Below are 11979 nucleotides of genomic sequence, written 5' to 3' on the forward strand. Positions count from 1 at the left end.
ACGAGCGGGGGCGGGGGTGCGGTTTCCGTTCCCGCCTTCGTATACGGCAGCGGTTTTTTCCACGCCGACACCGTGGGAACTGCAGCCGGCACGAAGGCGGGTTTCGGCACTGAAGGCGCCGAAGTCTTTGGGCCGACGGTTCGGGGGGCTGGGTGGGTCGGACGTTTTCGCGGAGCCCTAGGACATCCACGGTAGTTCGCGGGGTGCCCTTGCTTAAGGCATAGGACACAGCTTGGAGGTTCGGTCGCGGTTTCCCTATCTCTAACGCAATCTAACGTAGCGTGATCGCCGAGGCATTTCACGCAGCGGGGGCGCGCGTGGCAATTACGCGCCGAGTGGCCATAGAGTTGGCACCTGTAGCACTGCCCGGGAGTGCCACGCTTATGGGGGGCTTCGATCGAGATCCCGGATAGGCCGCAAATTGTCGTGAGACATGCGATCTTCTTTTTGGCCTCCGGGGTGGGTTCTAACGCCACGAGTATCATATTATAGGGCTGTTTGCCCCGCCCGCTGTGCATCCGGTGCACACTAACTATCGGGAGGGCCTGAGCGGTCAGATCCTCCTTTATGTAGTCGATGTCGAGTTCTTTAGGGACTCCGCGTATTACTACGCGGAGCTCGCGGTCCTCCTGAAGAGCATAGGTGTGGAAACCTATGTTCTCCTTTCGGAGGTATGCTGAGAGGGCCCTATGGTCGCCCGGCGTTGCGACCTTTATCTGAATCCCATGCGCGACGTTACGCGCATGGGTATAATTAATTTTATTTGCCTGAAGGGCCTGGGAAACGCGGTTCCACGCAGTTTTTTCCTGGAGAATCAGCGGGGGCGGGGCAGCTACTTTAGGAGCGGGCGCGGGTTTGGGACGCGGCGGTGGGGTTACGCGGCGAGCGGAGTCCGACTCCGGTGTCACGACTACCTGCGGGCGGGAGGCGGTCGCGGATTTGGTCTGCTTCGTCGTGGAGCTCCGGGACTCCACGGCGCGAGTACGCTTTTTACCGCGCGTTACGGTTTGGAACCCATCCGAAGTTCCAGGCTGAGGGCTTGACGCGGATTCGAAATCCATCTCCGATTCGGTATCGGAGCCTGAACTTGAGACGATCGAGGTCGCGGCGGACGTAGCGCGTGATGACGTAACCGACGCGGGCGCGGGGGTGGGGGTAGCGCTAGGCGCTTCGTGAGTCGCATCGTAGGAACGTGCGCTCGAACTTGACGCGGCGGCGGGGGGTGCGCGGCGTGCCTCCGAGGCACGGTTGAAATACGCGGCGACGGACGCGGGGGGGGAGGGATTGCCACGGGAGGCCCTATAAGCTAGGTACTCGGCCCTAATTGACGGGTACCTATCCCGGAGGAACCCGACAATATCCCTAGCATCTTCTTGCTCCATTCTTCGTTCGGTCTTCTTGCCCGGGGGGGGCGGCCCCGGGACTTTTGTTGAACTCGCCGAAAGGCGAGGCCCCGGATAGGATTTGTAACCCCCCTGTGCTGCAGGACAGCAAGGAGCAGGGGGGGGGAATGCCTATGCCGTGAAAACGGCAATCGGCGGGGAAAAGGAAAGGAACCCGCTCGGGCTGTATAGTGCTACAGCAGGCAGAATCGCGAGCGGGGGTCTAGTCTTGAAAAAGACTGTTGTTTTGGGAAGGGTTAGGAAATCGCTAGCCTGTGAGTGCCACAGGAAGCCTGATCGTAGCGATTGGTTTTGCCTTGAAAAAGGCAGTTGGTAAAGGGTGGGTTCGCGGTTACAACACTTTAGCGCACAAAAATGGACTCCGATACGCAGATCGCAAGCAACCAACGGATCGGAACGTCCGCACTACCGAATTGTAAGCACGATGTATTCACGGTCACTACACTGTCGAGCACAGCTGTGAGTTCAGAGACGCAGCTCGCAAGCGGGCCACGGATCGGAAAGCACGTCCGCGCACGACCGAGTCGTGAGCGAGAATGGTTGCTCGCGCCGCATTTTTTGGGTATTTATATAAATTTTCTTCGTTCGGCTGATGGTTGTACGTTTACGTGGCATCGAAAGGTTTGAACGAATGAATCATTAAGAGAGAGTAAAGAGTAGAGTCGAGTCGGGAGTCGGGCAGTCGGGCGGGGTCCGGCGGCCGGTAATCGGTGTAATTAATAGCAAACAAATAAGAAAGAAACAAGAAGACAAGCATCATAATATTAATAATAATAATAATAATAATAATAATAATCATCATAGTAGCAGTATGAAACGAAACGAATAGAAAATAGAATAGAATAGTATGAAGAACGAATAATTTGTATGAATAGAAAGCACGTGTGAAATTGTGTGTGTGTGCGTTAAAGCAGTACTAAAAATAATGAATAATGAAACAAATTAACGAAAAAAATAATAATAATATATAGGTACTATTATGTATAATCGAATAGAATTATCCTTTACGTAGTATATGATATATATCTATTTATTTATTTATTTATTTATTTATTTATTTATTTATTTATTTATTTATTTATTTATTTATTAGGTGTAATATAGTAATTGATTGAAATAATTGTTAGCCCTGAAAAGGGCTGTTGTATATCGATGCGTGCCGTGTGTAATCTTCGCGTCTTCATCGTCGTCGTCGTCGTCGTCGTCGAACGTCGATCGAGTTAGACACAAACATACATTATTTATTATAAGATGATGATGATGATTAGGTGACTGGCACACACACACATGGTTGGTTCGTTTTAATATATTTGTACGTATTTTTAAATCATTGTGTGCTGCTGCTGTTGTACCCAATGAATCACTTCTTCGAAGCGGCGGACGCTTTTTTGGCCGAAGGTTTCGTTTTAGGCGTCGAGGCGGTGGCCTTTTTCGGTTTAGGCGCTTTCGGTTTCTTTGTTGGTGGTTTAGCTGTTTTCTTAGCTTTCGGCGCGCTCTTGGCGGCCGCAGCTTTAGCGCTCGCTCCAGACTTCCTAGCAGCGGCGGCGGGCTTCTTTTTCGCGGCGGCGGCGGCTCTTTTCTCCTTTACCGAAACTGCGGCGGTTGCGGCAACCGAAGATTTACCTTTCGACGGCGATGAAGCTGACGCTGCAGCCGCTTTCTTTCCGGCCCTGCCGGCAGCCGCCCCCGAAGAAGTCGAAGCGGCACCACCGGCGCCGGCCCCTCCCTTTTTGTTGCTGCTGCCGCCTTTAGACGCTGCCGAAGCGGAAGCGGACGAAGCGTTGCCCTTTGCTGCCCTTACGGAACTGCCACCGGACGCACCACCAGATCCGGAACCGGGTTTCTTCGAAGCGGAGGTCTTCGATTCCAGTTTAAAAGATCCGGAAGCTCCCTTGCCTTTAGTCTGTATTAGAGTACCGGATTCGACGGCGTTCTTCAGATACTTTCTTATGAACGGTGCTAATTTTTCAGCATCCACCTTGTACTGGGCCGCTATGTATTTCTTGATTGCTTGTAAAGACGAGCCGCTGCGCTCCTTGAGTTCGGCAATAGCGCTGTTCACCATTTCCGACGTCTTCGGATGGCTCGGTTTAGCTTTAGGTTTCTTAGCGCCCGCGGAAGCACCACCACTCGCGGATGTTTTTGGTTTTTTGACGGGTGTAGCCGGAGCTGGAGTTTCAGTCGCAACAGCGGTATCTGCCATCGTTGATGATTATATTATTATTATTATTATTATTATTGTTGTTGTACACGCACACACAAAACACAAGAGATTCCAATATTATTATTAAGCACAGGCAGAATAATGAATCGGAAAACAATGAAAATGTTTACACCTTACAGATGTCGCCACGATCGGTTTGTTTTGAACCCGCGCCGATCTGTTACCGTAACGAGAACGCTAAAAACGCGATACGTTTTCGTGTACCAATTCTTGAAACTTTTCACTAACACATCTCACGTCTTTTGTATTTTTTTCGATATTATTAAAGACACGTAATTATTCTATCGAATTTAGATTAAACTACACGAATCCTTGAATCTACTGATGTACGATTCTTTATGATCCGATCGTATTATAAAATAATATTAAACTTTTAACAACGCTATCTCGTCGATTGCACAGGTAGTGTTAACTTTATTATGATATTTTACATATAAAACGAATAATAATTATATATTTAATGAATAATATATAACCCTCTTCGTATACTTTTAAGGTTGAACTTATTTTTTTATGAAATATAAAAGTTTTCATAGGTTAAAATGATGATCAATCGAGAGGTACGTAAAACAGATTCAAACTTTCAAGTTTCGGAACGCGCGAGCGGAATGTTCTATTCTGGTTGCTTGTAAAGTTTTTTTTTTTTTTTTTTCTTTTTCTTTTAACATTTTTTTTTTAAATATATATATTAAGTACCTATGTACAATGAGATTTCACGCTATCAATATAAATCAACAATTATAATGATAATAATAAAAATGTTGTACATACCTATACTGTCTTAAATACGCTTTTACGTGGTGCTAAAAGGACTAGAAATAAACGAAAATTTTTGCACGCGACGACTGCACTATACTAAAGTTTTAATAAAACTAGTTATATATCTTACTAATAATATAAAATAATAAATAATGATTTGTACTATTAGGTCGGGCACGTACCTGTATTAATTGCATCCATGTGAGTTTTCTTCTGTTTGAAACTAATATAGTCAAGTAAAAGAATAAATAAAGTAAAAAGAATATATATATATATTTATTTATTTATTTTAATAATAAAATTAAACTTAATGAATAGGGAAAAAAAAAAGGCAAGTTTTCTCATAATAGATAAAAATGCGGCCCTGAAAAGGGCCTTTGTTTGTTTGTTTGTTTGTATTCGAGAACGAAAAAAATTAATAATAATTAAACGAACCAACGTCACTTGCGATTGATTTACAACATCAACGACAGCAAAAAGTTCTTGAAACATGTTTCTAGATGGTCCACGTCGTGTGTTGCTTGCTTGCTTGCTTGCTTGCTTGCTTGCTTGCTGTCACCGCTGTTGTCAGTTGTCAGTCATTGCTCGGTTGTCCGTGTAATTAAAAAAGAAATTGAATCGTTCTCGAGACAAAAAATAAAAAAAATCGTCGATGGATGAAACTTCTTTAACCGCCGAAACCGTACAGGGTGCGACCTTGGCGTTTCAGAGCGTACACAACATCCATAGCGGTGACGGTCTTCCTCTTGGCGTGTTCGGTGTATGTGACAGCGTCGCGGATCACGTTTTCGAGGAACACTTTGAGAACGCCGCGGGTCTCTTCGTATATAAGACCGGAGATACGTTTCACTCCACCTCTGCGAGCCAAACGACGGATAGCCGGTTTCGTGATGCCCTGGATGTTATCACGCAACACCTTCCTGTGACGTTTAGCGCCCCCCTTTCCAAGACCTTTGCCTCCTTTACCGCGACCGGTCATCTTGACGAACTTCTCGGTTTGTGTTTTGTATTAGTAGTAGCAGCAGACTTTAACGCGTTGCGCGACGAACGACGAATGAGCCTCCGAAAATTACGTTCGGACCTATATTTATACGCTGCGCCTGTGCGCGCAACCACGGACGATTCTTTGAACGTTGTAAAGCGACGCGGGGAGGGGGGGGGGGTAATATTCACAACGACGTTGTCTTCTTAGTTTATCGAATCGAACGTTTGAATACAATTTACTATATCACAATTATATCTGAAATAGTTATATATATTATTTATTTATATATTTACGTTCAACGTATATTTAATTTAATACGACTACGGGATACGGTATATGTTATCGTAATACATAATATAATATATTATACAATGAAACGGGTAAGTTAAAAATAATAATAATAATAAATAACAGTAGGCAGTGTGTATTCTGTTATATGAATGAATTGCGGCCCTGAAAAGGGCCTTTTTTGTTTCTTCATAATAAAATCAGCATCGCGAGACGGCGTAGTAAATTAAATAATAACACACATCAATCAATCAATCAATCAATTAATTTGGTCATCAACAAATAATTTACGCACGTTCACCTCTGATTCTGCGGGCGAGCTGTATGTCTTTTGGCATTATTGTCACACGTTTCGCGTGAATAGCGCAAAGGTTCGTGTCCTCGAAGAGACCGACCAGATACGCCTCGCTGGCTTCCTGCAGGGCCATCACCGCCGAACTCTGAAAACGGAGATCGGTCTTGAAATCTTGAGCTATCTCACGGACGAGACGCTGGAAAGGCAGTTTGCGAATCAAGAGTTCCGTGCTCTTCTGGTAACGACGAATCTCACGAAGGGCGACCGTCCCGGGCCTGTAACGATGAGGCTTCTTGACACCTCCTGTTGCCGGTGCGCTCTTACGAGCGGCCTTGGTCGCCAATTGCTTGCGAGGAGCTTTACCTCCGGTCGACTTACGAGCAGTCTGTTTGGTACGCGCCATTTCGAGACGACGAGTTCACGACGTAAACGTACGAGTAATAGATAGGTAGGTAAGTAAGTAAACGATAATACGTCCGCGTCCGCGCGCTACGAACGAACGAGATACACTAAAAATGTCGGCGTCACTACCCACTCGTATTTATACTTTTTTGAAGTCACGAATCGAACGGGCTCGTTTTGCTCTATTGTATGGAGATGCGTGCTCGCACGCATCTCCATACAATAGAGCGAGACGGATATATTCAAAATTTAATGTGTTTTAATTGTTATTATTAAATATATAATATCTATTTCTTATACATAGGTACATATATTGTTTATTTATTTATTTATTTATTAATTAATAATAATTTAATGATTTTACTTTTTATACATCACACATTACATTCACTTTTGGTTATTAGAATACTACTGCTACAACTAATATTATGATTTAATAATATATAAAAATCGGTGTGTGATGCATGATAGGTATATTGGTATTTGAGGTATATTAAAAATAATAACAACAATATGTAATTTATTTAATTCTTATAAATAGATCGTATATTAATAATAATAATAATAATAATAATCATTTTACTGATAGATTTTGCGGCCCTGAAAAGGGCCTTTTGTCGATGTAAATGCAACCGAAACACGCATACGAACAGCGTACGGTCGTGCATCAGTTTTGTGAGTTTGAAATAATTACCGAAGTCATGAAGAAAGTTACTTGGAGCTCGTGTATTTCGTGACGGCTTTGGTTCCTTCACTGACCGCGTGCTTGGCGAGTTCACCCGGTAACAACAATCTCACTGAAGTCTGAACCTCCCTCGAGGTTATCGTCGAACGCTTGTTGTAATGGGCGAGACGAGAAGCTTCTGCAGCGATACGTTCGAAGATGTCGTTCACGAACGAATTCATGATCGACATGGCTTTACTCGAAATACCGGTGTCGGGATGGACCTGCTTCAGCACTTTGTAAATGTAAATGGCGTAACTTTCCTTCCTCTTGTGCTTCTTCTTTTTCTTATCGGTCTTCGAAATATTTTTCTGGGCTTTACCAGATTTCTTGGCGGCCTTTCCACTTGTCTTAGGCGGCATGATGATTCGATATTAGTATTTAGATTGCTCTTTAGAAATCCCCACGGAACGCAAACGTAACGGACGTTCGGCACGGTTAACGTGAAGCGGTAGAATAAAAAATTTGCAAGCAAGAAGGGTCGTCGTACCCCCTTTCGGGGGCACGGAACGGGCCTCGGGGCAAACCCCACTACCCGGGACGGAGCTCCCTGCCACATAGGGCAGGGGTGAAGTCGATGCGGGGAGGACATGGGGAAGGTACGCTGTTCGCTGCGTGTTCGGCGGCAATTTACATCTATATATACTTATATATAATACGATGGGCAGTCTGGTCGCGGCTCGATGCCCGCGGCGGTGACACCCCGGCGCCGGCTGCTGTCCTCTGCTTCCTTACAGCTTAATTATTTTTTTTTTTTTTTTTTTTTTTTTTTTTTTTTTTTTTTTTTTTTTTTTTTTTTTTTCTACTACTAACTACAAAACTACTAAACTAACTAACCTAATTACAACTACTATATACAATACAGGGACAACAGTCAGCAGCTACGAGGGGCCCGCCACCGGCCCCATGCCGCGGCCCCGCCTTTACAAATCAGAGGGGGAGCCGCGACACTGGTTTGGCGCTCACCCGCTAAGGGCTCCCCAGAAGGGGAAGACCGTCGCGGGGAGGGACCGATATAATCACTCCCCATAAGGGGGAGTGGTCCACCCAACGGGGGTGGGAAATGGGTCCCCATAAGGGGGCACCCCAACGATGTGGGGGGAAATGACGAGTGTGGACAGCTCAGTCCCATGGGGGCACTCATTATGAGCACTCCCATATCACTCCGATTAAGCCGACTATCTTACCATAGCCGGGGGTTCCAGTAGCTCCCTTGGTAGCGCCAGACCATCAGGTGGTCTAGCGTGCAAGGGAGCTAAGTTGTGGAGATGCTCGTGGGGTCCACCGTCAGCCCGCTCGTAAAGATTACGAGCTAGCCTCCGGATGAACTCCTCGAGCGACTCCACATCCAGATCCCGGGCGATTACGGCATTACTGACGTAACGCCCTGCTCCGACTATCGTGCGAAGAGCCAGATTCTGCTGGGCCTGTAACTTCACCCGCATGACCTGCGGGATGAGGTGATACCAGGCCGCAGCTGCGTACGTGATACGGGAACGGACATACGTCTTATAAATGCCGAGCTTAGTCCTGACCGGCAACCTGGAGGCCAACACCGGCCGGAGGAGGAATCTCGCGTAGCGAGCGGCCGCCAACGCCTTATTGGCGTGGGCGGTCATCCCCAAACTCCGGTCGATATCGACCCCCAAGTACCGGACGCTGGATCTAAACTCGACATTAGCGCCACGGAGACTGAGCTGTCCCGGGACGACTCTTGTGCGGACCGGACCGAAGAGAATAGCCGCGGTCTTCCCCACGTTGACCGCGACCCTCCATCGGTCCAGCCACTGGGGCAGTAAGTCCAATAACCTCTGCATCCTCGAAATGGCCGCAGAGGGGAAGTTGGATGACGCGAAGTAGGCGCTGTCGTCGGCAAACAGCGCCAACTTCACGTCGGCTTCCCACGCTTCGAGGTTGCCCTCGAGCGTGGGAATGTCGTTGGTGTAGAGAGCGTAGAGGAATGGTGCCAGGACGCTCCCCTGCGGAACTCCGGCCGTGACTGGGCGCACCGACGACTTGGCGCCCTCGACCGCGACAAGGAAGGATCTTCCCTCCAGGTACGACCCCAGCAATCGCGCGTAGGCGTGCTGGAGGTCCGTGTTCTGCAACAGCTTGTGGATCAGTCCCGCATGCCAGACACGGTCGAAGGCCTTCTCGATGTCGAGAAAGACTGCGGCCGTGTACTGGCGCGCGTTGGTCCGATCCGCCAAGTGATGCATGACGCGGACCAATTGCAGCGTTGTCGAGTGACCGCTACGAAACCCGAATTGCTCGGGTCTGAGAAGGATGTGCGGCGACATCCTTCTCAGCAGCAGCCGCTCGAACAACTTGCCCACGTGCGACAGCAGCGTGATCGGACGGTAACTGGAGGGATTTCTCCTGTCCTTGCCGGGTTTGGGCAAGGCGATAACCTTGCCCAATTTCCAAATTCCCGGGAAGTGTCCTGTGGACAGAATGGAGTTGAACAGCCGTGTCATATATGACACGACCGTTTCAGGGAAGTGGAAAAAAGCGAGGGAGGGAATACCGTCCTCGCCCGGCGCCTTGCGCCTCTTCATCCGCTTGATGATGAGGCGCAATTCGCCGGGAGTGATGAATTCACCATCTCCCAACGGTGGCACCGGGGAGGAGAGTAGGCTTGCTACGCTCTCTTCCACCGATTGGTGGAATGCGGCCTCTGAGGGTGCAGAGTCATTAGGAGCGAACTGCCGCTCCAGCATTTCGGCCAGGATATCGGCGCGGGCCTGAGCCGAGAAGCATCGGTTGCCCCTCTCGTCCACGAGTGGACAAGTCGGGGCAGGCCGATTTGAGAGCTGGCGACAAAGCCGGTGAAGGGATACTGAGGAGGGGTCCTCGCGGGCCTCCTCGATCCTCTCCTGCCAGGCATAGCCCCGGAAGGTGCTAATCTTTGTCGCCAGCTCCGCTTCCAGTTCATTAAGCTCGCGCTTTATCCTGGGACAACGAGTTGTCGCCCAGAGCCTCCTCAAGCCCCTCTTCCGGCGAATAATCGCCTTCAGATGGGCCGGGAGTATACCTCTGGGCCCGCCGCTGGGCACAAGAGTCGTCGCCTGGTCGATCGCTCCCCTGATGGAGTCAACAAGGCGGGTTGCCGCATCGTCGACCCCATCAGGGGTGTTGGGGTCCTGAATCACGGGAAGGTCGACTAGTCGTCTCTTAAAGAGCTCCCAGTCGACCTTCGGTCGTAGGGGCGAGGTCGCAACCCGGGTGAGCCCCATTCCCAGTGTCACCAGGATAGGGAGATGTGGGGTACCCAGGTCGTACAGTGCCTCGATCGTTACGGGGCACCGTAGCCCCTTGTGCACACACACATCCAGCACATCGGGCTGATAGCGCGCGGCGGTCGGGATGTGTGTGGGTTCGTCGGGGCCGACCACGGAGTAGTCGCCCCTATCGGCATCTTCTAACAGCCGCCTGCCCACTGCTGAGTTAAGTCGGGAGCCCCACGCGACGTGCTTCGCGTTGAGGTCCCCGACCAGCAGAGCTGGGCGGCTGTCGTGATTCAGGGCCCGTCTTATGTCCTCAGGGTGAAATTCAGGCCCCGGGGGGTCTATACGCGGCATAAATCCGCATATCTCCCCCCGAGGTGTGTACCCTCACACCGACTGACCTTGTCGATGTGAAGGACAGCAAATCCAACTGATCGTGCACCACGTCCCGCCTGACGAGGGCCGCAGTGCCCCTGAACGGCCGCCCGGCAGGGGTAAGCTCGTCACGTCGGTACATGAAGTAGTTTGGAATCCTGAACGCATCCTGAGGACGTAGCTTGGTCTCGCCCAGGAGTACAACCTCTGGGTTATACTCCCGGGCGAGAACAAGCAGGTCGTTTTTTCGGGACTTTATCCCGTCGGGGTTCCAATAAATGATGCGCAGCTCCTGGCTAGCCATTGAACTGCGCAATCATTCGGTAGAACCCCGACAGGAGCGCCCCGAAGGGACTGGCTCCCGAGGCGATCTCACGGATTACTCCGGAGATCACCTCGGACAATTTCTCCCACAGTGCGAGCAGCCATGCAGCAAAGCCGGCAGGCTGGAAGGCCTGTCGACCGCTGCGGCGCTCGCGCTGAGGGCGGGGGGGGGAGGGGGGGCTGGTTGTTCAAGTCGTGCTTGCCTTCGGCCGGATGGGCTGTAGGCAGTGGTTGGCTTGATGTCGGTTGTTGGGCAGTAAGGGGGGCCTCGGAGACCTCCATGGTTTCTGTGTTGGTTTGTTGGGGTTCTGGCACTGTGGGTTCAGATGTACCCCTTAGTCTCTCTCTTTCTTCCCTTTTTCTCGTTTTCCTTTTGGCCTTTTTCCTCTTGTTCTTCTCCCTTTTAGTGGACGTAGGGCCGCTAGTCGGGAGTGGTTTAGGCACTGATATACCAGCAGATGTACGACCACGGGGAGCAGGAGTGGGTTTGGGTTTATTTATCCGCCGTGGTGGGTTGGCCTGTGCCATCAGCGTAGGCGCCGATGGCAGTGCCTCCACCACCACAGCAGACGGAGCGGAGTGGGATGGGGGAGGGGGCTGGGAAGTTTTCCCTTTCCCCTTCCCCTTTGCTACAGGTATTGAAGCCGGAAGAGCTGCACTCCCGGCTCGAGGTGCCTGTGGTGCAGGAGGGGGGACGGTTGCTCCCATCATCCTGGCCCGTTTGCGGAAGACCGCACACCGTCTGTCGACGGCGGCGTGGTCCTTCCCGCAGTTGGCACAGGAGAACGGGCCGTCCCTCGGCCTCGGGCAGTCCGCTACGATGTGCTCCCCGGCACACCTTACGCAACGGACCGCGCGATGACAGTTGTAGGAGGCGTGTCCGAAGGCCTGGCAGCGATGACACTGCGCAGGCCCTCGGATTGGACGCCATCCTTCGACCGTCACCCCCGGCAGGTACAGCAGTTCGTTGACT

The 11979-nt window shown here is 50.1% G+C and overlaps 4 protein-coding genes and 2 long non-coding RNA genes across 6 annotated transcripts in view; 1 reads left to right on the forward strand and 5 right to left on the reverse strand.

The window, feature by feature from the left end:
* The window catches only part of LOC149499978 (uncharacterized), a 141775-nt gene that overhangs the window by 28663 nt on the left and 101133 nt on the right, over positions 1–11979 (reverse strand). The gene's annotated exons all lie outside the window — the stretch shown is intronic.
* Positions 1–11979, forward strand: part of LOC149499980 (uncharacterized) — a 36002-nt gene that overhangs the window by 7393 nt on the left and 16630 nt on the right. The gene's annotated exons all lie outside the window — the stretch shown is intronic.
* Positions 2524–3738, reverse strand: LOC149499982 (uncharacterized). Its single transcript, XM_089738031.1, has one exon. It carries the CDS (start codon positions 3604–3606, stop codon positions 2764–2766), a length of 843 nt encoding a protein of 280 aa, XP_089594157.1. The 5' UTR covers positions 3607–3738; the 3' UTR covers positions 2524–2763.
* LOC149499983 (histone H4) lies at positions 4744–5462 on the reverse strand. Its single transcript, XM_089738056.1, has one exon. The coding sequence runs from the start codon at positions 5363–5365 to the stop codon at positions 5054–5056; it is 312 nt and encodes a 103-aa protein (XP_089594182.1). The 5' UTR covers positions 5366–5462; the 3' UTR covers positions 4744–5053.
* Positions 5666–6484, reverse strand: LOC114244387 (histone H3). Its single transcript, XM_028176178.2, has one exon. It carries the CDS (start codon positions 6355–6357, stop codon positions 5947–5949), a length of 411 nt encoding a protein of 136 aa, XP_028031979.1. The 5' UTR covers positions 6358–6484; the 3' UTR covers positions 5666–5946.
* Positions 6947–7552, reverse strand: LOC149499984 (histone H2B-like). Its single transcript, XM_089738043.1, has one exon. It carries the CDS (start codon positions 7440–7442, stop codon positions 7068–7070), a length of 375 nt encoding a protein of 124 aa, XP_089594169.1. The 5' UTR covers positions 7443–7552; the 3' UTR covers positions 6947–7067.

The sequence above is a fragment of the Bombyx mandarina genome, chromosome 24 (assembly GCF_030267445.1).
Source record: "Bombyx mandarina strain Sakado chromosome 24, ASM3026744v2".
Lineage (NCBI taxonomy): Eukaryota > Metazoa > Arthropoda > Insecta > Lepidoptera > Bombycidae > Bombyx > Bombyx mandarina.

Coding starts and splice junctions, on each gene's coding strand:
- LOC149499982 (XM_089738031.1), bottom strand. CDS start 3,606: ATGGCAGATACCGCTGTTGCGACTGAAACTCCAGCTCCGGCTACACCC.
- LOC149499983 (XM_089738056.1), bottom strand. CDS start 5,365: ATGACCGGTCGCGGTAAAGGAGGCAAAGGTCTTGGAAAGGGGGGCGCT.
- LOC114244387 (XM_028176178.2), bottom strand. CDS start 6,357: ATGGCGCGTACCAAACAGACTGCTCGTAAGTCGACCGGAGGTAAAGCT.
- LOC149499984 (XM_089738043.1), bottom strand. CDS start 7,442: ATGCCGCCTAAGACAAGTGGAAAGGCCGCCAAGAAATCTGGTAAAGCC.